We start from the raw sequence: 24544 nt of genomic DNA on the forward strand, positions 1-24544 counted from the left end.
ATACAGTGGCCCTGTAGTATAGTGGTACAACAGTGTCAAAACACAATGTTTATGACAGAATATACATTGTAACCAAAACAGAAATCACAGCGAGAATGTCTCCTAAATTTGTACCAGTAACTGAAACCCATCCTTAGCAAATGTGCATACCATAAGAAATCAATGCTTCGAGTAAGACATCATATCAAAAGATGTGAAAATCCTCTGGTATAAATCCTCAAAAAGGATTGATCAATGTTATATCTATATTCCTTTTTTCAGACAATTCAACGATGCACAAATACTTCCAACTGTCCATTGCAACAGGTATCATTTGAGAAATACTTCTATGTGTGTCTAAATGCTATGCACCTTGGAAGGTGCAATTGCTGAGTACTTTCTTTCAACACTATTAACATTTGATCACTTTGGAAAGATACTATCTGAATGATATTACCAGTCTGTAGCTCAAGGACAGATAAGCATACTGCTGAGTACTAGTGTTGACAGAATAACTCTCAGGATATTACATGTATACCAGAGTACAACCATCTTGTTTTATCTGTGTAAAGTGTGGATACCAAACAAGGATTGTCCTGTGTTGCATGTATGATGTCATATATCGATACAAGTAAATCGTAACCCCTTCAACCACAAACACACAGGACAGCTACAACCATGGTTACTCCAGGAGAAAAACTGAGATGATCATGATGCTGATTAACCTGTTAAGTGCCCTGACACTTGGATTAACCCGCTCCATACTTAATTCTGAAATGCCCATAGACTTAACACGCAAGCCACCAGGTTCCCGTACGGAACGGGTTAACTGACCAAGTTTTATAATTAGCATTCAGTAATCATCTGGACTTCACCTAGTTGTAAGTTAGCAAGGCCTACTCATGTGTAGCAATGTACTTCAGTCCAACAGGAAGGCCATGGTGACACAGTGCTATTAGGGGATTAGGTAACTCTGTTCACTGAAAATTAGTTTCCAGACATCTGTGCTAATCGGCGATGAGAGCACACCAGTGTGCTTGCCAATCAGTGAACAAAGCACACTAAAGTTAAACAAAGATATAGCACTGACTTTAGGAGGGATGTGATTACTGATGATGTGATATATCTTTAATATTTTGCTACCCTGACAGGATGTATATACACCTCATCCAGGAGCAATGGCGTACCCACACAGTTGTGTCTTGTCAACAAGACATGGTGCAGGAAAACAGGTTCACAGACTAAATACTATTCTGAGACATACAGATTCTTCCAGATAAAAGTAGAAACATTCTTTGCCATTTAAAGCATTGTCTGAATGAGCAGCATTTTACACATGGATTAGGCTGTCTTTTCCAATAATTTGATATATTGAATAAATTTGTCATTATCTATCATACATACCACAGTCCTTCTCAGCTTGTCAACTCTTACAACTTGATAAAAATGTAACTGCATCTAGAAATATTGAATATAGTAACGCAAGACCAATAAGTTCAATATCATGTATCTTACATCCAAATTACTTTCTGCTTCACTGAGTGTAAGTTATGCCTAATATGAAGTGGACAGAAAAATCTACATACAACAAATAATCACAGCAATTAATACAACCAAAAAACAAACAAACAAACAAAGAGAGAAGAAAAGAAATGCCAAAATAATGGTTTCTTCTGATGCAAAACACCCCTTTAGGCTCAAGTGGTGAAGAGGGAGTTGGGCGCCAGGTTGATCTTCCCGTCTTCTGACACCACCTTGCCGTGCTTGCCCCGCAGGTGGCGCTTGTACGTGTTGCGGGTCTTGAAGCGGGCGGGGCAGTCGCTGCAGCCGAAGGGCTCCTCGCCCGTGTGCCGGCGCAGGTGCTCGCGGTAGTGGCTGCTGTGGCGGAACTGGCGGTGGCAGTAGCTGCAGCGGAAGCGTGCTTCCTTGTTGTGGATCATGGTGTGATACTTGAGACTGTGCAGTCGGGTGAAGGTAGCCTTGCAGAGATCACACTGATATGGCTTGATACCTGGCAGGAAGATAGCAAACAAGATTTGTTCAGGTCTTATTGAAATGATTAAAATCCAAGTTTAAAATTGGAAACACTGAACATCTTACTCACACCACAGCTTTTTCTCTAACTGGGGGTAAATGTCATTGTATCTGGGACATCATTACTTCTATCACTACCGTTAGTAGCAGCAATAGTGACACACCAACTTGGTAAATTCTGCAACTTGCTGATGCTGTGAGCTAGTCCGACTAAACATGTCCACCCCACACAATACAATGCAATTCTGTACACTCTCTATTTAATTACAAGTCTTGAGGGTTTTTGTTTTTTACATTAACTAATTTATTCTAAAATATACAATGACCAAGAAGCTTTAGGAAACAAAAAAAAAATGGGATTTGAATGAAAACTTTCATTACTTCAATGACTGAAGGAAAATCCTGGGTGAACTTACAATTCCTATAAAGAGTTCACATTATATGCAAAGGCCTGTATAAGCTAAGCTTCTTGTTGAACTTGGGTGATTTTATCTTGCACCAATGGCCAACTCATGAGCAAAATACAAATTTGGCTTCAAGACATTACAGTGATTTACTGATTAATTTTTTTTCTTCAAACTTTCAGTTTGAAATTTTTCAACCAATAGAAAATTACAAACCATTCCTAACCAGTTCATCTCTGTACATGATGCTCTGTAAATGAGCTTAGCTGATCCATTTTCAACAGTACAGGTAGTTCTTCAAGGACTTCCCAGACAAAAACTTGTTCACAAAGTTGCATTACCAATACCTTTGTACAGTCAGATAATAATGCTCTTATCACAGAGTTTGTCTTTCAGTAAAATACTAACCAGCATGGCTCCGGTAGTGGGCTCTCAGAGTACTGGCTGCAGTCAACTCCTTGTGGCATATCTGGCACTCGAAAGGGCCTTTACGCTTCCTGCTCCTGGCTAGGGTTGTGAGGTGTTGGATGGCCGTTTGCTGTGGTAGTCAAGGGCGAAAAAGGGGAGGAGCTCTACAAGTCATTTAGCTAGAACAAAAGGGAAGCACTGGACCTTTAATATGGGATATGATATGTGTGTGAGCACAGCATGCAATTTATCTGCAGTTATCAGAATGAATACAGGGCTAACACAAAATGTGAATTGGTCTGCCCATAATCACACAGCTCATCTCATTTTCATGTTCCTGTTTCTATCGATAGTCCTATCCCTCAAACTGAAATATATTTATTTGAGTACAGTCAACCTTGCCTAAGTCAAATCTGTTTGGACTGAAGAAATAGCTTCAAATTAAAGAAAACTAGAAAAGCACTCTGAGAGCGCAGACCTCCGCCAAGCAGCTACTTTCCACCTATGATCTTACTCTTCCCAAAGAGATTTTTCTCCTCTCCACCACTGGGGAAATACTCTTTGGGCTCTTCCATAGTGATCAGTGATTTCCACCATACATGCTGAAAAATCACCCGATTTCCCAATACATAAGCCTTTGTTACGTCATAAACCCTCAGCTGAGCGGTGCGCCTCGCCCTAGTAGAAACTAGATCATGCACTTTAGTGCGCGTTTGAAAACCTCAAAAATGCGCAGCTTGAACTCCCAAGTTCATTGACCCTACCTGTCAAAATATAAAAAATCCTTCATAAATTCCAAACATTTCTCGGATCACTACTAAAATTTAATCATTTGTTACTTGTATCATTCTCAAACTTTACTGTAAGTTTCATCCAATTCCGTTGACCACTTTTTGAGTTATTTTGCACACGGACAAACAGACCAACAAACCAAGAGTAATGAAAACATAACCTCCTCCCTTGGTAGAGGTAATTATACTGATGAGGGATTACAATCAATACAATATAAACAGAAGAGGACATGAAAAGACCTTAAACTTAGGCAATTGTTTGACTTATGCGAGGTTGACTTATGCGAGGTTGACTTATGTGAGGTTGACTGTATTTCTCTGATTACCTTCCTTCTTATTTGGTGTAAACGATGTTGTGTCTATAGCCAGACTGTATCTCAAACATACATAAGCATGCTTGCACAAGCCTTTTCAAAGGTAAATCAAATTCAAAATCAATACTGCAGGACACTTTATACATATAAAGTACAGTTGAGGCCAGTTTACCTTGACTTCTTCCGTCTGGTAAGAACCCTTTGAGATTATCTTTGGTTTGCTTTTGCGAGGCTTGGAAGCAGCCTCATCTTCCATCTCCACGGTAACATTTGCCCCCTCTCCGACAACAGGCTCCTCGTTCTCATTGGACACCCTACCAGAGGGCTGGGGGGCATCAATATCTGCTATCAGCTTGTTTAGTTGGTCGTTCATTGAGTTCAATAGAGGGTCAACGTCAAAGCCATCGGGCTCCGACTCCTCAATGTTCGGGGGCGTGTCTGTTGGTCTGCCTTCAGAATCAAGATGTACCGGGCCATTATTACTGTTGCTTGTTAGTGCATAGTTGTGGTCGCTGTGGGGAGGCTCAACAGCATTTGGAATAACAGAGGACAGGTGGTCGGATTTCTTTTTTGCTTTGGCCGATTTCTTGGACTTTTTCTCCTTCTGCTTCACCAGCTTGCTGGATGATGCAGATAGCGAGGATCCTGGTGATATTGTTGGGGATACAATCTGTGCTATACCATTTCCTGCCTGTGACAGATGGCTTGAGGTTGACGCGTTGTTTTCGACCTTGATGCCAACGTCCTCACCCTTTCCCAACATGGCTTTTGCGAGCGCCTCGGCTGCCTGTATGTTCAGTCCCTGGCTCTCTTTGTCCACCATGGCTTCCACTGCCTCAGCCAGAGACTCTATACTCAAGCCTGTCATACCACTGTCAAAGCTTGATGCCACTTCCATGTCCGTACCGTTGCCAGAGGCACCTCCATGTAGGCTCACCTGGTCCTCGTCAACCTTATCATATTCTGGTGCATTGCTGGTCCCTGCATTGACTTGACTTTCCTCCGCCCCATCCCCACGTTTTTTCTTGGAAGGATTGGACACACCTATCAACCTTCCCTTTGGAAGTAAGACCACCTCGTTGATGCCGCTGTCCCCCTCGGCCGACCGGATGACGGTGTAGCTTGATCGCTTCATTCGAGAGCTGACATTTTTCGGCAAAGTGACCCTCATGGGGCGTGGGGCACTCGGTAAAATGTACATTGTAGAGTCTGATGGGCAGTTGTCATTCTTAGCTGTGAGATAATCAGAAGGCAGAATGTTGAATAGATTATAAGATGTCCCAGCAATTGACTTTTACATGCAACACTTGCCACTAGGAAATAATGATAGATATGCATCCATGTTTACTACCTGGACAGCAGGGCAAACCCTGGCTGGACTTCACATTCTGGCTTGCTTTCATGATGAGATTATTAACTTGTCTGTGAATTAATCTTTACTTTGTTGCAGCATCTGATGTATTATACATGACATAACAAAATGTGCAGTGGTTGACAAACAACTCTCAACACAAGAAATGTAGATTGCACTTATTTGCTGGCACAGTGCACTGATTAAACAATAACCCCTGCCCCATCAGAGACTACAGGGTTGGTACAGATTTGGTTGAGATGGGGTTGCAGGTTTCCAACATTTTTTGATGATGATTTTTTTCTTCAGATATTGAGAAACTTCTTATGAAATATGGAAGAGCATATAAGTCTAAGAGGAAATCAAAGTTACTTTGATGAAAATTGGTTTTGAAATGGCTGAGATATCCAAAACAAAGCGATCTTCATAAAAGGTGGGACCCATCTTTTCTAAGGATCACTTTTCTTTACTATGTTTTTGGATATCTCGGTCATTTCAAAACCAATTTTCATCAACTAAACTTTAAATTCCTCTTAGAATTGTATGCCCTTTAACATTTCACAAAGTGGTTTCTAAGTATCTTGCAAAAAGTTTAAAGCAGAATCCTCACCTCAACCAATACTATACTATCCCTTTAACCTCAATGAACACATTTTCTTTCACATACCTGTATGCTTTGTCTTTTCTGGTTTGGGCTTCTTGGTAGATGTAGTCATCATGTGTATCCCTGAAGGAAATTAGAATGCACGCACAAAGTTTTCAATCACTTTGCTGTAGAACTTCCTTCACTTTGCGCCTGCGTGCGCACGCACACATACACACACACACACACATACGCGTCTATGGAGGAAATCGAGGACATGTTTCACCCACAAGAATCTTACCACATAACCAAGGACCTGTGTGTAAGTAGAAATCTGGTCAATCGAGGACTCATTCATATATTACCATACAACCGAGGACTTATTACAGTAATGTTAATCGAGGACCTACAAACATGTACCCCTAAATGCAAAAGCAGACCGTCTGGAATGGTCTGCGAAGCGAGGGTGTCCTCGGTTTAAATGTAAAATTTGTGTGTATGTCCTCGTTTTCCACCATGGATAAGTGCATCCACACACAGTAATGATGTAATTCCAAAACTCCTTACCCCAGCTGTTTACATCAAAGCATGAATGTCCTGATCGGTTTATAAGATGAAAGAGTGAGTAAGTATTGACATCCTATTCAGCTCAAAGAAATTACATCATGCTTGCCATTGTTTTAAAATTTTAAATTTCTCCATGTTTGAAAGCCAAAACTTACTTTTAAAAAAAAGTAAAACTCAGTTTGAACTCTCCTTCAGCTTTCCGGCAAAATAACTTTTTGTATAAGCCAAAGCCTCCTACATGCTCACTGACCATTATGTTAAATGTTACACTGTAATCATTCATCAAGAATTCATTTCTGTGTAATTTGAAATACGAGTTGGTGTAAGGAAAAGACAAAAAAAAAAGTGCCTAACGTTGCTTGTGCTGCTTACTGCAATGGTGAAATACGTACCTCTATTTGTGACAGTCAGCAGTTCTCCAACGTGTCTGAGTAAGTGCTTAGTCGCTTGTCTCTTAGTATCTTCATCATTGCCATAGAATTTCTCCGTACAGTAGTGGGGCAGCATTCTACACGTATACACATGCTGCTTCAGTGTGGTTCTTGAGTCTTCCGTAGGCACCTGCAAGAGATAACAGATTGATTACTCACAGTGAGACACTGATATGGTTATGATGTACCACCCTACTCCTTGCAGAGTTTAAAAAAAAAAAAAAAAAAAAAAAACATAAGAAAGAAAATATAATCAGTTATGCAGTTTGATACCAAAAGCTGCATTCAAGCCCATAGCAAACTGTAAAAAGAAAACAAAGATTGAGAGACAAAATCACTACACGCTCACAAATGCACATTTGCCACACTGCTAAATCAGTCTTTTTTTTTTTTTTGGCATTACAAACAAATGAAATTGTGACGCGTGGCTATCATCAGCTTCCAACTGTAAATGACATACAACTTTAAATTCTTGAGGCCAGATTGGGATTCTTGTTATCATCTTTCTCTCCTCTTGGTAGATGATCTGCTGCAGATCTAAGCCTTTCAAACTGAAGTCAAACCTCCAACCTCTTTTTGTTTATTGCACTGGGAGAGAGAGATCTTCAAACAGTTGTCTATGTCAATGAATTAACTGTATTTTTTTATTATATTATTATCGTTATCATTATCATTATCATTATCATTACCATTACCATTATCATAATTATTATCATTATCATAATTATAATTATTATTATTATCATTATTATCATTATTATTATTCTTATTCTTATTATCATTATTATTATTATTATCATTATTATCATTATTATTCTTATTCTCATTATCATTAATATCATTATTATCATTATTATTATTATCATTATTATTATTATCATTATTATTATTATCATTATTATTATCATCATTATCATTATTATTATAATTATTATTATTATTATTATTATTATCATTTTTTTTTTTTTTTAATCATCATACTTCATGTATACTGTATATGAAGTGAGAAAATTTCAGTTTTGCATGTAGAATGAAAGCCATGATTAAGCACCTTGAAGCTTGTGTGTTTGGCAAATTTCTTCACCAGATCGGCAGCTGGCAGCATCCTGAGCAGGTCTACATCAAGGACGTTCCGGTAGACTGGTCTGGCTCTCTTCTTGCTGGAAGAAGAGGTCGCAGACTTGGAGGTAACCTGTGCTCCCTGGGAGACACTGCTGCCAAGGGAAGGTCCAGGGTCAAGGGGTCGAGGCACTCGGTCTGCAGCAAGGATGGGGAACACAAAAGTCTTTCTCTTCCGCTTTTTCTTCTTCTTCAGCGATGCTTTGTGGTGCTTCTTTAACTTCATCGGTTTGAGTTCCTCGGGGGGAATATGGACTTGCAGAGGTGGAGCTGGTGGGCTGGCTTTCACAGGCTGTGCAAAGAATGTGAACAGTGAAAGAAATGACACAAAACATTCTCCTATTATTGGTTTGGTTCATATCAAAATGTTGAATAATATTCAAACCAACCCTAGCAACTGTGTACCCCTAGCAACCACTTACATATTCACCACACAGAAATCATGTAGTAAAGAATCCAATCATAAGGGCCGTCTGCCTATTGAAGGCAAACAGCCATGAACCTCTCTGTAAAGACCACCTGCCTTCATAAATTGCATTTTGTGTTTCCCCTTAATATGCAGTCTCCGAAGACAGGGAGGGAAAGGAGAATCTGAATAAACACAAGTATTATCTACCTTAGCCAGCTGAGCTGAGGCATTGTAATAAAATCTGTTGCATGTGGGTGATGATACAGACTCCTGATATCAAGTAGGTAGTACCTTTGGTTTTACAGGGGGTGGCTTCTTCTTTCTGCGTTTTTTCCGCCTGCTTGAGAGTTCCACATCAGGTGAAAGGGGTCTCTTCGGGATGATCTTTCGCTGTGGTCTGGACCTAGCTAGTGAGGGTTCATCTGGATCTGGCTTAGATGCACTCCTGGTTGGTCTTGTGCTCTTTTCTGAAAGGTGCATTTGACATGAAGAAATGTTACCCAACAATTATATGCTTTATTTGTGCTTACTCGCTCACATGCACACACAAAATCTCATGCAAATTAGCAAGAATAGGTTTGCATGTTTGCAAATCATAAACTGTTTACAGCTCTCAATGAGTCATACCAGCAAGAAGCAAAATTCTTGTAAAGAATGCAACTATGGCAGTGTCGTAGAATGATAGTGATAATAATAATAATTACTATCTTTTTAAACTAAAATAAGCTTTCAGATTTTGGAGTTTTACCTAATTCTGGTGATTATTCTTAGGATAACTTTGAATGTGACAAGAGATGCAAATTCCTACTAACCTGATTTTAATAGTCTAATCTAGCCTGACTGTGGGTAACTCAGGATAGAATAATATGCCCTATTCAAATTACATTCAACAAATTGCCCAGCACTGCTATTGAATGCCTATGCCCTTAAATAATATAACTCACTTGTTAATGTTATGCTATTCTTAAGTACTCTTTTCCAAACAAAAATGGTACAAATGTGTAAAAGTACAGAACTGACGACAGTCTGTCCTTTCAGGTAGGGAGGGTATTTTTTGTTTTTGTTCTATGGTAGCTACATGTAAGTCTGTGTATATATGTAAGCTGTATAGTGTATGTATTTTGGGTCATGCACTGATTGATTTTTTGTTTTTTGATTTACTTTTTCAGTTGATCAAAAATAGCTAATTGTATATTGTGTTTATTCAAGATGAATGTTTTTGTCATGTGAAATTACAGAAATCAAACAAAGATTATTGATAAACAAAGTGCCCACATGAACACAGACACGCACACACACACAAATAAAATCACACAGTTGTCGACACTTCTTCTCCTGGAATACTGTCCAACAAATCCAGCAGGGCAGCACAAAACCAATCGGGTAGGCCTAGGTGTGATATCACTATCACTCAGTACACACACAACTTGATGAACAAACCCTAAACTGGTGAGTGATACCAAGTCATAGCTAGAGTGCAGTGATAAAGAAAAAACATAAATAATTAGACATTACAATTTTATTTAACAGACATGCATGTAGCCTGTATTTAGTGGACTACACACCAACAAAGAAACTGAGTAGAATTTAGCATGTATGGACCTCACAGCACAAGTCATTTTCATTAGGGTCTAACACTCACAGGTTAATTCTACATCGTCATCAAATGTAGAAATGATGAAATATATGTCACCCCATCACTGGTTAAGTTATAAGAATGTAGTGTGATATCATCTGGAACGTTAAATCTTAGTTTGTTGCGTTGTTTCGCGAGAATGTCGTCTCAAGTAACTCGCTGGAATCTGCAATCTGCCTCACCGCCATCGCGCCATGCATGCTTCAACTTCCAAGTTCAAGCCACCCGAGAAAGCACGCTCTCTCTGCACTGACGCTGACTGCGTTTATATGCATTGCTAACATAATGGATAATGCCATGTCAACCCGACATGCAAAAGATCGAACGAATACGAAAAACAAACTACAAATTACGCAACAAAAAATAAATCCACTCTCTCATATCATAAAGAAACATAACACGACACTAAACGAACCTTTCTTCCTGATGTCAGAGGCAGATTTTGTTGGGTTATTTTGCTTCCTTCTAGTAGAAGACATTTTCGAAGCTTATTTCGCAGTCGTCTGCTGTGCAAAAGAATAGCAGAAGCATCATGGCTGGAGCAAATACCTGAATTATTCTTGTCTGCTTTATTACCCAGAGTGCCTCACCCATGCATCATTTCTGCTCAATAAATTACAATTAAATTGCAAAAATTGGTTATTTCTAGGCGAAAAAATTAACCATCAAAATAACTAGAAGTAAATTAGCCATAAAAACTAGATACAAATAAAAGGAAATGTATTTTCTTTTTAATACTAATTACTAAGGCATCATGGGTAAAATAGTAAGAGAGCTCGAAATACCGATCAGGGTACCCACGAGATTTAGAGCAGTAATTATAACGAGATTTTGCGAGATTTTGCTCATTCGGTCACAGCTACTACATGCACAATATGAATGCACACACTGCTGGCTAGTTCCTCGCTCGCTAGCACTATATACGTATACAATACATACACAGTACGATCGAGCAGCACAGTGGGAGCTTACGGAGGAGTGAGACACTACTCAGGTAAGGATACGGAACTCCACGCAAGATATCGGGAAAACTATTTCCTTTTCCATATAAATATGATGCCGGAGCTCCTTGTTCACATTATTTAGCAATGAATGACTTTGGAATTGACCTAAATTTCCTAATTCATGATAGGTGTTACCCGAGATGAGCGAGCCGTCAACAAGAGTTGAGCTGATCGTTGGCCGTAAGCGCAATAATAATAACGTTATATTGATATACGGAGGTGTATTAACGTTTGTCTGTAGCTCTGAGTGCTGTGAGTGTGTGAGAGCTGAGCCTGCCTGAGAGCAAATTGTCTCAAGTATTTTTACTTTGTTGGGTTGTTCGTTCGGTGATAAGTATCTAGCCTACATGCGTTTGTATTCGAAATGAGTGATGATGATGATGAGGATGAAATGGTGATCAAATGAAATGGTGTGGCGGCAGCAGAGAAATGCACACACTGCACACCCAAGTTTTCCCAAGCTTAGTCATTGACTGAAAAGTAGGGTAAAATTTATGTCTATGATGGGTGCTTCGATCTACTTTCACCCTGGTAGAACCATATGGGTTGCCGGAAAGTTGACAGAAAGCGTCAATATCAACATTGAGTTTTTAAGTCATCGCTCATAAGTCATAGCAAACTCACCTTGCGCTAGAGATCACGCCGTACGCTGCTGGCACAATCTAGAACTGAAACAATTACAATGAAGTTAACCATCTAATATGCGAATCGACCTTAACACTGGGAGCTAAGAATCAATGTGCAATGATTGTAGCAAGTTGAAAGTAGATCTATGAAATTTTTAGTGGGTTATTATCGTGAAATGCATGTGTGTGTGTCTGTTTGTGATCTTTTGCGATCTTGGAGCTGCATTTCTCATCCGACTTCATTCAACCAGGGACGTCGCCTCCCTGATTCAACTTGCCATAAATCATTTATACATTGATTTATTTGCTCCCTTATTACTTGAAAGATTTCTGACATAATATTAGACGGCTAATTTCAGTTTCAGATTGTGCAGGCACTGTACCACACCGTGATCGAAGAAGGCGTTGTTTTGAGCAAATTGAAGCTCCTTGTTTTGAGCTACGACTTAGAATTTGACATTGATGTTGACATTTCCCAATGACTGATTTGGTTCAGATTTATTTGAGTGAGGGAAATTAAGGTATGTCGTTTATCTTGTGATTTTAGTGCAATTCGGATTTCTGGAATTCAAGATTTCTATCATGTATCATGGATACGAAAGTACATTAGCACTTTGTGCCGATCCACCTTACTATGATTTAGTGTATAAATGTGTGTATGAGTTGCAACCGTAAATCAAAGGACAGAAACCCACTAGGCACTAATAGTCTAGATAGTCTAGAAACACTATGGGTTATGCAATTCTTGTCCAGTCTTTCTTTTTTTTTTCTTTTTGTCCCGATGACACACCCCAGGGCTCAGACATTAGTGGCGCAGGGCAGTGAAAAAAATCCTCCAGATATGTATTTGATTTATTGAGACATTCTAGTTGAACTGAACTTGTAGTAGTACCTGGTAGCTGCTCTCTGGCATAGTATCAGTGCAGTAGAGTGTAGTTGGAGCTTTTTAACAAAGCCATTTCAGAGGGGGTATTAAAAGTTAAATTAAACCCCATTAGGCTATAATTTCAGTTGCAGTATGCATTGTTTTCAATGCCATGCTGGTCATCTGTCTCAAAAATTAAAATATGTAGAGCATAGTTAAAATGTTTCCATTGAGAGTCACACTGCAGGTGGGGTGGGGGGGGGGGGGACTAGCAATTACAAAACCCTGATATCATTTGTGTTAATTTATAAGTTATACATGTCTGGAAATACATCTTAGTTTGAGGCCCCTGTATCATGGTCCCATGTTTACATTATAAATACAGGAGACTTTGAAATTGAAATGAAACTCTCATCGCTAAAAAAGTTCAAATGCAGTATATTATTGCAACTGATTGACAAATTGCCCTACATCGACGTAAATAAGCACTGAATTGATCAGTGTTTTAGTAGTAGCCATGATAAAAAATCATGGGCGTACATACTCGAGCAGGATTCGAACCTACGACCTCCTGATCACCGGACAGGCGTCATCTCCACTAGACCACCGAGCTTTCGCCCGAAAGCAAGTGTTGGTTCTAATCCTTATAGCATGCAGCGGGTACTGCTTTGTTATTCAAATTCATGATTATCAGTATATTATTGTTGATTACACTCATTATGAAACACCCTTAATGTTTAAGTAAATCAAGTGCAATTTTGATAACATACGTTATGTAACTTAAGAGAAGGTGAAATAAGCAATATGAATCAGTTGTGTACTATTGAAGAGTCCTTGAGTAATTTTTCTCATTATGAGCCTTGCACGGTTCAAGGTTACAATATATGTAGATGTGAGACAGGTAAAACAGTCTTTTTCAAAATCACATAGCTTACATGCACATAAACCAAAGGTTGAATTGCACATGAGTTACATAAGTCATTACATAGCATTGAAACTATAATTAGTATATAAAATGTGGATTACACTAAACATATTAAAAGATTAAAGTTTACTGGCCATCCCACTGATGGGGTTTATACAATCATATCAGGTACTGTTGTAAGTGTTTTTTTTTTCCTTTAGTATGGCTGACTTTAAAACTGTACAATGATATGATAAGAAAATTTGCTGAAAAATATCACAAATATTTACAAAGTAAATTGCTTGGCCATACATTTACATGTCTGAAATGATGTGGTGACTGGGTGCTGTAGATCCATGATCTCAATGTTTACTGTATCTGAATGTTAATATTAATCGTACTTTCAATTAAATATGCTTTCTGCATGTCACCTTGATATTTCATTGTCAATTGTCCCAAGGTGTGGTACATTTTCATGAGCTGAGTTGTGTCCTATTGGAGCAACATAGCAGCCAACAAAACCCACCCTTGGAATTAAAAGGTAGCATTTAACATTGTCTAAAGTTTGAAATATTAGAACTGCATTGTCTTAGATATCAATTACTCTTTTGTTATATTTGATTAAAAATATGAACAAATGAATTTGCATAATGATGTGAAATAGCCTTCAAGCAAATGAACATCTGTGAATGACTGGATGTACCATTCATCCTTTCCAGTCATGTTATAGAATATCATTTTAGAAATGGTTTACTTGCATTGTGTTATTTGTTAAACATGACTGTTATTTCAAAAACTTATGTCTTAATTAAAAGTATTTTTCATGTACTACATTGTATTTAGATATCATTAGCATCACAGAAAATAGAAAATTCTTTGTTACATAGATAAATTTAGCTACCACAGTGTCTTTAACTCTAACAGTATGCGATATGCCAGCAGATTATGGGAAATGTATTTATGCATTGAACAGAGAGATTTTTTTGTGTGTGCAAAACTTTAGAAATTACTGTTTAGAGTGTATGCTAGAATTAAGCCTGTGGACATGAACACGTTGTTACTGATTTTACTGTACCTCTGCTAGGGAAGGAGTTTACAGTCTTGTGTGCCGATATGTTTTTATCGGCATTGGTTTGATTGTTTGTCTGTGTGCAAAATAACTCAAAAAGCTGTGAACTCCCCATTTGAATGCAACTTGCAGGAACAGGTGATAATGACACAAGGAACAGATACACTGACTAAATTTTGGTAGTGATCTGGGAATTTTATGGCTTTTTGAAGGATTCGTTATCTTTTCACATATAATAGGGTGACTTAACTTGGGAGTTCAAGCTGCGCGTACGTGAGGTTTAAATGCGCAGACTAAAACGCATGCTCTGCTTGGGAGAGGTGCCACACAGCTGAAAGCTGATGTCATACAAATATACAAGGTTTCTATATTGGGAAATTGGGTGATTTTCAGCATGCATACGTATAGGTGGAAATGAGCGGCTGGCTTGATGGAGGTCTGCACTCTGAGTGCTTTTCTAGTTATCATTTATTCTTTTTTTCTTTTCTTTTTTAAGGGAGGACAGTATTTTGAATTGAGAATAAATTAATAGGAATATGTTTGATGATTCAGGGTACATTGTGCCATCATCACCAACATGTATACCATGACTTTATATACAAATAGAAAATCACTTCTGTGCAGTTGAAAAGAAAGAGAAAGAAATCTAATTTAGCAGACTAGTATAATGATTCACAAATTATCATAGTCCCATACAGTGTATTATACTATAGACTACAATGTATGTCAGTACTTACATTATATGGCACCTCCCCTGTATTCCTAAAATGGTAGTGTTTATCCTGAAATAATATTCCAGATGTATGTGTACAATGATAGCAAGGGTGTTTGGCTGCGTGTTATAGTGTGACTTAGTGTTGGAAGCTTCCTGGAAACGTATTTCTTCATCCAATGTAGACTTATCTGTCAAAGCAGGTGGCATGCAGTGAGAAAAGTAAAAGAGCAGGAGAGTGTTGGGGGGGGGGGGGGGGGGGGGGGGGGGGGACACAAAAAAACTCATTGACTTCAGTGGATGAGGGAGCCCTGAATAATGCATTGTAGTATCAATTCACAGTCCATTAGTAGAGCATCCACATTCTTTTGCAACTGTCTTGTGATAGCAAGGCATTGTATTGTATGTCAGAAAACTATATTCTGATCAGAAGCTGGGAGACTTGGAGAACGATGTCAGGTTAACCCATCAAATCCTGGAGTAATTGTGCTTTAGAATTATTCTGTCCTCGTCAGATTTGCAATTCTCTAGACTTTACTGTACTGTATATCCTCTATTGGAAAAAGGACTAGATGGAACTGGTTAGAATCATTAAATCTGCATGAAAGTAGAAGAAGAATGTAAAAAAAAAATGCCAATTTGAGAGATGAATATTTTCTTTGAAAGGCAACAAAAGAATTTAAGAAAAAAGGAAAACAAATGATGATATAATATGAACTATAATAGTAGTTAGAAGGACCACACTATTGTATTGTGCATGTGACACATAATCATGGAAAAATGACAAACCACAACTGGAGGTACATGTATCCAAAGTTGGAAAAGTTTGAATAGTTCAAGGATATTTGCATAGAGATGTGTATGATGATAAAGGAAAAGATTCTTTCCTTTCAAACATCATAAAGTCAAGAAGTGAATAGCTGTGAATCAATGACTTGTTAACCTTTGCACATTTAAACTTATGATAATTGTGTCAACAATACTTAAGATGATTGAACTATGTGTGAAAGATGATATGTTTTGATAGATATATATTAATGACATTCCTCACAAAAAGAGAACTTTGTCTTTGAAATCAGTGCCATGTATCTAGGGTCCTTAAGGAGTGGTCATTGAATGCCATATTAGGTGACTTTCAATTTATTTTAGTGCTCATAACTTGTATATTGTAATGGTATCTGGTATTGCTTTAATTTTGTTTCTCTGTTGCCTACTATTGATTGTAATCATGGTCTAAATTTGTTCCTAGTATTTCTCCAGAAAGTTCTTGACCTAGAAGTTTTGAGTTCTTGTCTTTGGCAGTTAATACTGATTAAGATGACTATGACATATTTGGATAAGTGGAGGAAATAAAGGCTGACATTTACTTAAATTGTGAAAGAGGAAATCCACCCCTAAAATGAATAAACTTCAAAAGAAAGAGGGAAAAATTCCCTTCAGAATGATACAAAAATGACAAAAATCAGATAAGAAATCACATTTTTTTAGAAAACATTTCTTGACCAGTCCATATGAGTATTCAGATTCATGTGAGCAAGTTGACTGTGTCATGCTCTCACAGTTTCTAATTCATTTCAAGACTCAAGCTAAATTAACTGGTACATCTTTTAGGTGTAATCTAAAATCCTATTGGTTTGACAGTGCATTTTGAAGACAGACTTTCATGTCTTCTTTTTCATCTTCTTCTTTTATGTTATATTATGTATTTGTAGTCTTTTTGCCTGTGTGTAAAGTGCCTTGAGCATTTAATCAGAATTGAAAATGGCACTACAGAAATTGTATGTATCATTTCATATACAGAAATATAAAAAATCTCTTCAGCTATATAAATATAAAGCTTCCTTTAAAACCACTCAAAATAAAAAACAAACAAACATTAACTCTGATATATCATGGCATGAGAACATGCTTTTATTTGTATTATTAGCTAAAATGACATTTTTCCAAATTTTATATATAGCATTCATGAAATTTTGTGAGAGTGTGATATCATCAACTTACTCATTTGAATATTCACATGGACTGGTCAAGAAATGTTTTTTTTTTAATGTGAAATTTCAAAATGTCATATCTTCCTTATTTCTTATCTGATTTTTGTCATGCTTGTATCATTCTGTTAGGATTATTTTTCTCCTTTTTTAACTTTATTTATTTTTAAGGTGGATTTCCTCTTTAAAGGAGATACATCGCAAAGCATCCATTTTCTGTGTGTGTTGTCAACTTTGACAGCCTATAATTGACATAGTAATTGACGAACCAAACATAGGCAGCTGTTCAAGAAGTCATATATTTGTAGATCAATAAACTGAATCTGAAATATATCATGATTACCATCATGTTACAGTTCATAATGCTTGCCCTTTTTTTTATGCACAATTATAATCTTCAAAATACTGATCATGGTAACTACCCCATCTAGCATCCTTTATCACATTATGTGTACATCTGCACATTGATACGATAGAGAATATTTAAAAGATCAACTTTCTATTTTTTGTTCTCAGCCTGCATCTGTTTTAATAGTGCAAAATGCATTGTGTAATAATGAGTGTGTGCAGCAGTATGCAGCGATAAAGCAGGCCTGTGTACACAATTCAGTTTAGCAATGAATTCTATGAGATACAGTGTAGTCATGACTCTGCAGTTAAGTGTGATATATAAATATTTAAAAAAAATGATAATGCTCTCAAAGCCGGGATCAGAGTTTTTCTCTTTCTCATTCGTTTTCCGTCTATCTGTTTGTCTATATCTGTCTGTCTCTCCCCTCTCTCTCCTTTCTCTCTCAAACTCACACACACACACACACACACACACACATATACACACATATACACAATCACTTTCCAGCTGTCTCCATATGTATCTTTCTAGCTCTCTGTCTGTCTGTCCTTCTGTCTGTCTCTGCTTCTATATCTATCTGACTTTCTCTTTCATTTTTGCTGATTGCTTTCACAGTCATGTGAACCCATTACAATCAATTGTAGACACTCTCCCTGTAGGGATATCTTCCTGAAAACACTCCCTCAGCAGGTTGTGTCTTGGGGCGGTAGGCTTGTTTCTGCCTCTGCACTCCCATGAAGATGGAAGTCCAGATGCATGATTTGATATCCAAACATTCCCCTTGTTGACAGATATCCCCGCGATGAATAAGGAAAATTACTTGTGGCTGAACAGCATCAATGGGATGAGGCGCATTAATTCCCATTGCCGTTCATGGAACGTGAAGGCTTCAGGTGTTCTGTTGAATTTTGAAAGCGTATTTGCATAGCTTGGGTCTGCTTAGCTGCAAGCTACTGGAGGCGTAGATGATGTGCCTTTTTTCCCCCACTTTTGCTGGCTTTGGATCTTATCAAGATATCTCTCTCTCAGTCTTTAGTGTTTGTCTATTTTTAAGGTTTTCCAATGAATCAAAACAAAGTGTGTTCATGTATTAGTCATTCAATCTTGCGATGTTATGATCATTTAAGTTTGCTTTTATCTCGTTAGTCCCAATAATATGAATGTGAATAGTAGGCCCCATTTTATCAACAGATAGAATCGATTATAAATTTCCTTACCACACAGGCTGCCATAGACTTACAGTTGAAATTAACTATATAATCGATTTTAACTCTTCATAAAACAGGGCCCAGAATAGTAAAATCCAAATGGATGGAAGATTGTGTATAGAAGGCTTCTACTTCAACTGATGATTGAATTTCTTTTTTCTTTACTACTTGAATACGTTGATAACATATCACTGGTAGCAATGATGAGGAAGAATGATAATGATGTACAGTAATTATTTGAGGTCATGTGATATCCTGTGCAAGCACATTGATTTATTTTAATGTGCTTGATGTTTGCAAATTATGGAACAGATATTTGAAAATAAGTGTCTAATGCTGCACTACACAACTTGAAGTCTCAAAGGTTTTGACTGTGTCAACTTAAAAACACTTTAATGATATTCATAAATTATGATGTATACTGATACATCAGAAAGTTAATACAAGCAAGAACTGGGCATATCGAAGCTATTTTATAAGCATTTGTGTTAGAAGGCGACACTTGTCATTGAAAAGGTTAACAAATTGAAAGATGTAGAGGGCATGTAAATACTGTAAAGCTGAAGCACCGTAAAACTAGAGAACCTTGTCTTTCCATCATTTGACAGGTTGTGATGACATGGAGATGAGTGGTGACAAATTATAAGCTGACAATTACAAGCCTATCATGCTGTGGAACACAAGACGACCAATCACATCTGTGTCATGCATTTGCTTTTTTTCTTCCACGCTAAGGTGCTTGTTCTTTTATGCATGATTAACAATATCGTAGAAAGGAATATCTGTCTAAGGTTTGTTGAAGTGCAGTGCTCCTTCACAGTGACGTTCGATAATGAATTTTGTACAGAGATGGTAAATTATGTTGCAATGTGTTATTCAGTGACCTGAGTCAGGTTTTTGGGGTAGGGTGCTGCATGTGGCAAGTTATATCCTGTTTTTTTCCCTCATCTGGCCAGTCATCACACTCTGGGCCATCTGAGATATTGTTGAATGTCTGCCATCTCTCAAATGTTTGTCTTCTTCCCTTACATTCTCCCTTTGTCTTGCTGTTCTCTTTTTATATTTGTATCTCTCTCTCACTTTCCACTGTTTCCAGGCTTCTGTCTCTGATCCAGATTTGATAGGTGCGATCACGTGGTCTGACCGTCTCCGCAGAGGAAGGGGAAATTTTCACTCTGCCATCACACTTGTGCCAGAGCGGCAGCTTGCCGTGCAGGTTGCCCGTACTGCGCTACTTTGGCTTGGCGTTTCGAGTGAAACTTGCTACTGCCTGACATTCAAGGACCTGTGAAGTACGAGGATATATATACACTCTGAGGCAAACTGACTGTGGTTTCTGAGAGAGAGCCCCTGTGGATCATGGGGAGCTGAAAAGATAAAGGTAAGTTTGAAGGAAAAACAAAATTAATTCTGAAGAGTAAACTGTTTCAAATATGGATACAGTTTAAACTAACAGGTTGTTGCTCAGTTGATTTGAATACTTACTGTAGATGGATAGCCGACAGCTGACCGTTAAAGAAAGTTTCATCATTGCCCCTGTTGTAAGAAGTTTTCCCCCTTCTGTTTTCACCTAGGTTTTGCATCTTGATTGAGTTGAAATGTCTATAGTAAACTATACAACTCCTTCAGTTGCTGCCCAAGTTGCTGCAGGGTCACAGCTCTGGATAGTAGCTACAACAGATTCTCTTGCAGTTTTTAGTGTTCAAATACAGAGGCTTGAAGGAGAAATGTTTCTGATGCATATCGTCGCTGGGGCGACAAGACCTCGTATCTACAAAATGTCAATGTTCAGGAGAGCCAAAAAACATGGCGGCCAAAGTACTGTATCCAACAGGATAGACATGCCTTTGACATGCCGCGATGGCTTCATTTTGGGGGTAAGACGTCTAGGATTTGGACAGGACATCACTTAACTGATTATCTGACCATTAACCCAAAAAAGTCATTTTCATGAAAATTGCAGATACAAGGTCTTGTCACCCCAGCAACGATATAGTGATTTTAAGCATATACAAGTTACTGTTACTTATTGAGATTATATGAATGGCTGGTAATGTGTGAATGCTATTTATTAGTGTCATGAAGTATTCAAAACAAATTATTTTTTCTAAAGTTTCTTATTTTAACCTACATGCTTAATGGCTGAATACTTTTGGAAACTCAAATTCTGTTGGTGTACATATTGTAGATCATGCATGATTCACGTGCATCTATATAGTTACACTTGTTATTATTTATAGTCATGCCATGTAACCATATCGGTTTCTGTAATCGCCACTCTCCTCAGAATAGATGTGGTGTTTTGTATAAAGTAGTCTCCCTACCCTCTTGTCAATGTTTCAGTTCTTATCAAAGTGGACAGGCACTTGAGCTTTATGAATGTTGCAAGGAGTTATCCCGTTGCCAGGCCCCTCAGTAATATCAGCGAGTCTTCCAATGTTGAGATGCCTTCCCTTGACTATGGCCCACTCATGTACAGAGTAGACCCCAGAAGGATAATTACTTTCTCTGCACTGTGGCAACTGTGTGAATTCTCCGAAAGTGTGCGAAGTATGAATTGTAGCCCAATTTCACTCAACTGATTGAAGTAATTCAGTGTACTGAAATGCAGGTAAGAATCATGCCAGTTTTTAACTTTAGTATGGGTATACATTTTACTGTAGAGCTATCCATTTTTCTCATACTTTTCTTTTCAGTGATGTGTGTGTGTTTTGTTGTTGTTGTTGGTTTTTTTTACAGTTTCTTTTTGTGTTTGGATGTGATTTAATGTATTACTCAAATGTACAATGTGCGTGAGCCTTTTAAACTGGTTTATGTAGTGATCCCCCACCTCAAACAATGCAATATACGTATACAGTATTTGTACATGTAACCATGCATCATCTCTTGTAGCTTGTCAAGGATGACTTTGAGGTACGAAGTTATTTTCCTCTTTTTGAAACTTTTGAACTCTTTGACCATTGTACAGTCAATTTTTTTATTCCTATAATTGTCAATTTAATTTTTTTCTTTTGTCATTGTCATTATCCCCCCCCCAAAAAAAAAAAGAAGAAAAGAAAATGAAATATGCTGCAGCTTTATGTTCATAAATAAATGCTATTTCTTGAAAGCAAGATATCCCGAACACCCATGTATCTATATTATCACATTTCAAGGAATGTTCTTTTAATCCCCAAGTTTAAAGACCAAGTAGGGTGTGAATTCATGGGTGGCCCAATTCATTCGCTGCCCACCAGGATACATTCGAAAACCATGAATAGCACCCGTCAGCAAGTACATACAACTGTATGTGCATCAAAGGATACGCTCATTGGCAAGGGTCCATTCCAGTTGAGATTCTGTAGTATTTGTTCTTACACAGAGATCAGTGATGAGGCTGTACACAATTTTTTTACGGGGATTATTTAATATATTTGAACTGGGCCAGCCTTCTGAATCCACAGGCTACCGGGTCTTCCTAGCACATTAGTTATTATTGTATTCAAAATCATCTTTTAATGATCTAATGAAATTGGTCCACATCGACATCTGCAAGATTCTGTCAATGAATTACAGAATAAACTCCACAACCACACCAGTCAAAGGGTTTTAGATTTTACTGCCTTCTGAAGAAGAAATTGTTTCTTCAAATTCTCCTTGCTAGATTGCAGTTCTTAGAATGTGTGTGTGAAACATATTGCACTTGGCCAGTTTAGTAATGTAATCAAAGTTTATGCTCACTGGTGAGTAGTTCACAGGGTTCATTCCAAGTGCACACAGGGCTACTTGACCTTGGAAAAAGGAGAGTCCAAGTTAGTCTAGCCATACAATATGAATAAAAGAAATATCTGTAGTGTGCAACCAATAGCTCATCTCTGAGCTTTAGGGTGGGAGGTACATGTGTATGTGATAATATATCCCAATCAAAGATTGTGATGAATGTGTCTCGCAGAGATGCCATATTTGTCTTCAGCAAGCAGATATTTCATCTTAAGGGTGTCCCAAAGATTCACAAGGCTCATGCTCATAGAAGGTAAGCAGGGAGCTGCATCCTGGTACATGTACATTGTACCAGCCGTGCGTTGAAGTGTTATGACGTACACATGAGATAGTGACAGGGTAATCCAGACCCTCTCTTGTTCCTACAGACAAGGCATAAGTGAGCGGGTACGATCATCGTCATTCCACTATCGGTCATATTCGGCGAGTGAGTCACCCTGACAAATATAGTAAGACAAACGAAGGTAGAGGCAGGCAGAGTGTATGGAAGAGGAGTTTGGAGGAAAGGGGCTCGGCAAAAAAAGGATTGTTATTTTCTTAAAGGGTCAGTGTCATACAGGTAATACTGTATACGTCATATATTTCGCGAGTCTAAATTTTCGTGAATCGGGAATTCTGACGATTTCGCTAGTGGTTAAATTCGCGATCGTGGAGTCCTGTACTGAACTGAGAAATGTACACGCGTACGTCACATCCACATCAGGATCAGAGTCAATAGTTTTGCATGTCTTTAATTTCGCGAATAGCACCTGACTCGTGAAATATGCAAAAATAAAAACCTCACAAAATATTTGGCGTATTCAGTATATGTCAGCAAATATTTGTGATGAAAACAGGAAGATTTCAATAGTTTATCAGCAAAAAGTTCATCATCAGGTGACTGCTTTGACGGATCATTGTCAGTTCTCATCACCTGACTGACCCCTGGCAGAGAAAGTTTTGAAACCTGGATTGGTTTACGCAGTCATCGTATTTCAGTCTCGTTATTCTCAAAACAAATGTTCCCATCCGTGCCAGATTTTTCTAACCATTGTTGATGTCAAAATGATGACAACATGATACGCCATACATGGAGACAGCTCGTTGCAACTTGAATTCCAGAAATAAACCTCTCAGAATATATTTCACTACTCAAGCTCATGCCAAAGCCATAAAACTGTATCTTGAGGTAGTTTTTATATTTGTTTTTGTGGTTGTAAATCATTAAATTTGTGGTATCCTTGAGGAACCTTGATATGATGACTCTGACATTTGACCACCATCTCAACGAAAGATGACAAGCTTCTAATAATTTGTACCAGTAGTTGGCATCTTAGACTTTGGCTGTGTTAGCGGAAAACTGCAATACACCCCTATTGTATTACTTTAGCTTTCTTGAAAACATTTCTTTTTTCTTCTCGACCAAAGGCTAAATGTTTGAGATCAGTGCTGTATGAAAATCAACTACATTTGTCTACAAAGAAGAAAAATAGAGAAAAGATACTACCAGATTAAAGAGCTATGGGAAGGGGGAGCAATGAATTCTGGTGTAGCCAATTACTACCATTGCTGAGAGATTTGAGAAAATGAAATGAATTAGATTAAAGAGATATTGATACATTCAATAGATGATTCTTGGCAGAAGCTCTGAAACAAGCTTGTGCGATTCTTGTTGTCGCTGAAACAATCCTTTGTGTTTGCCTTTTCGTTCAAGATTATTTGAGTGAAAATGGTAAAATGATGGTTTATTGTAGCATGTGTTGTGTGTGAGAGCATTTATGATAAGAGACAGATTCTCTGCCTCATAAAAGGAGATGCCAACTGCCACTTTTTTTGCAGTATTTTTCTGTTTGTGCAAAAAATACTGCAGGTTTCATGGAAAATATTGTTTTCTCATTATTGTGCTACTGCACATGTCTATCGCAGGAAGGGTAAGAACACTGTTTTTCCACACAAAAAAAAGAAAGAAAAGCCTTTGAGCCCTCAGAATACTGCAATGTTATTTAGAATATTGACATCCCTGCACATTCGTAGACAAGGAAAGACTACCAG

At 37.9% G+C, this 24544-nt stretch overlaps 1 protein-coding gene across 1 annotated transcript; it reads right to left on the bottom strand.

The window, feature by feature from the left end:
* Positions 1 to 606: 606 nt before the first annotated feature.
* LOC139741664 (uncharacterized) lies at positions 607 to 10543 on the bottom strand. Its single transcript, XM_071652244.1, has 8 exons — positions 10442 to 10543; positions 8682 to 8857; positions 7914 to 8273; positions 6824 to 6992; positions 5949 to 6008; positions 4103 to 5163; positions 2826 to 2955; positions 607 to 1990 (listed from the first exon to the last, which is right to left on the bottom strand). Exons 1-8 carry the CDS (start codon positions 10503 to 10505, stop codon positions 1677 to 1679), a joined length of 2334 nt encoding a protein of 777 aa, XP_071508345.1. The 5' UTR covers positions 10506 to 10543; the 3' UTR covers positions 607 to 1676.
* Between the last annotated feature and the right edge of the window lie 14001 nt (positions 10544 to 24544).

Source organism: Diadema antillarum, unplaced genomic scaffold (genome assembly GCF_040938485.1).
Source record: "Diadema antillarum isolate AM-2024a unplaced genomic scaffold, OU_Dant_1.0 seq00000944_RagTag, whole genome shotgun sequence".
Lineage (NCBI taxonomy): Eukaryota > Metazoa > Echinodermata > Echinoidea > Diadematoida > Diadematidae > Diadema > Diadema antillarum.

Coding starts and splice junctions, on each gene's coding strand:
- LOC139741664 (XM_071652244.1), bottom strand. CDS start 10,505: ATGTCTTCTACTAGAAGGAAGCAAAATAACCCAACAAAATCTGCCTCT. Junction 8,858..10,441: donor CTCTGACATCAGGAAGAAAG/GTTCGTTTAGTG, acceptor TGCACCTTTCAG/AAAAGAGCACAAGACCAACC. Junction 8,274..8,681: donor CACCCCCTGTAAAACCAAAG/GTACTACCTACT, acceptor TTCTTTGCACAG/CCTGTGAAAGCCAGCCCACC.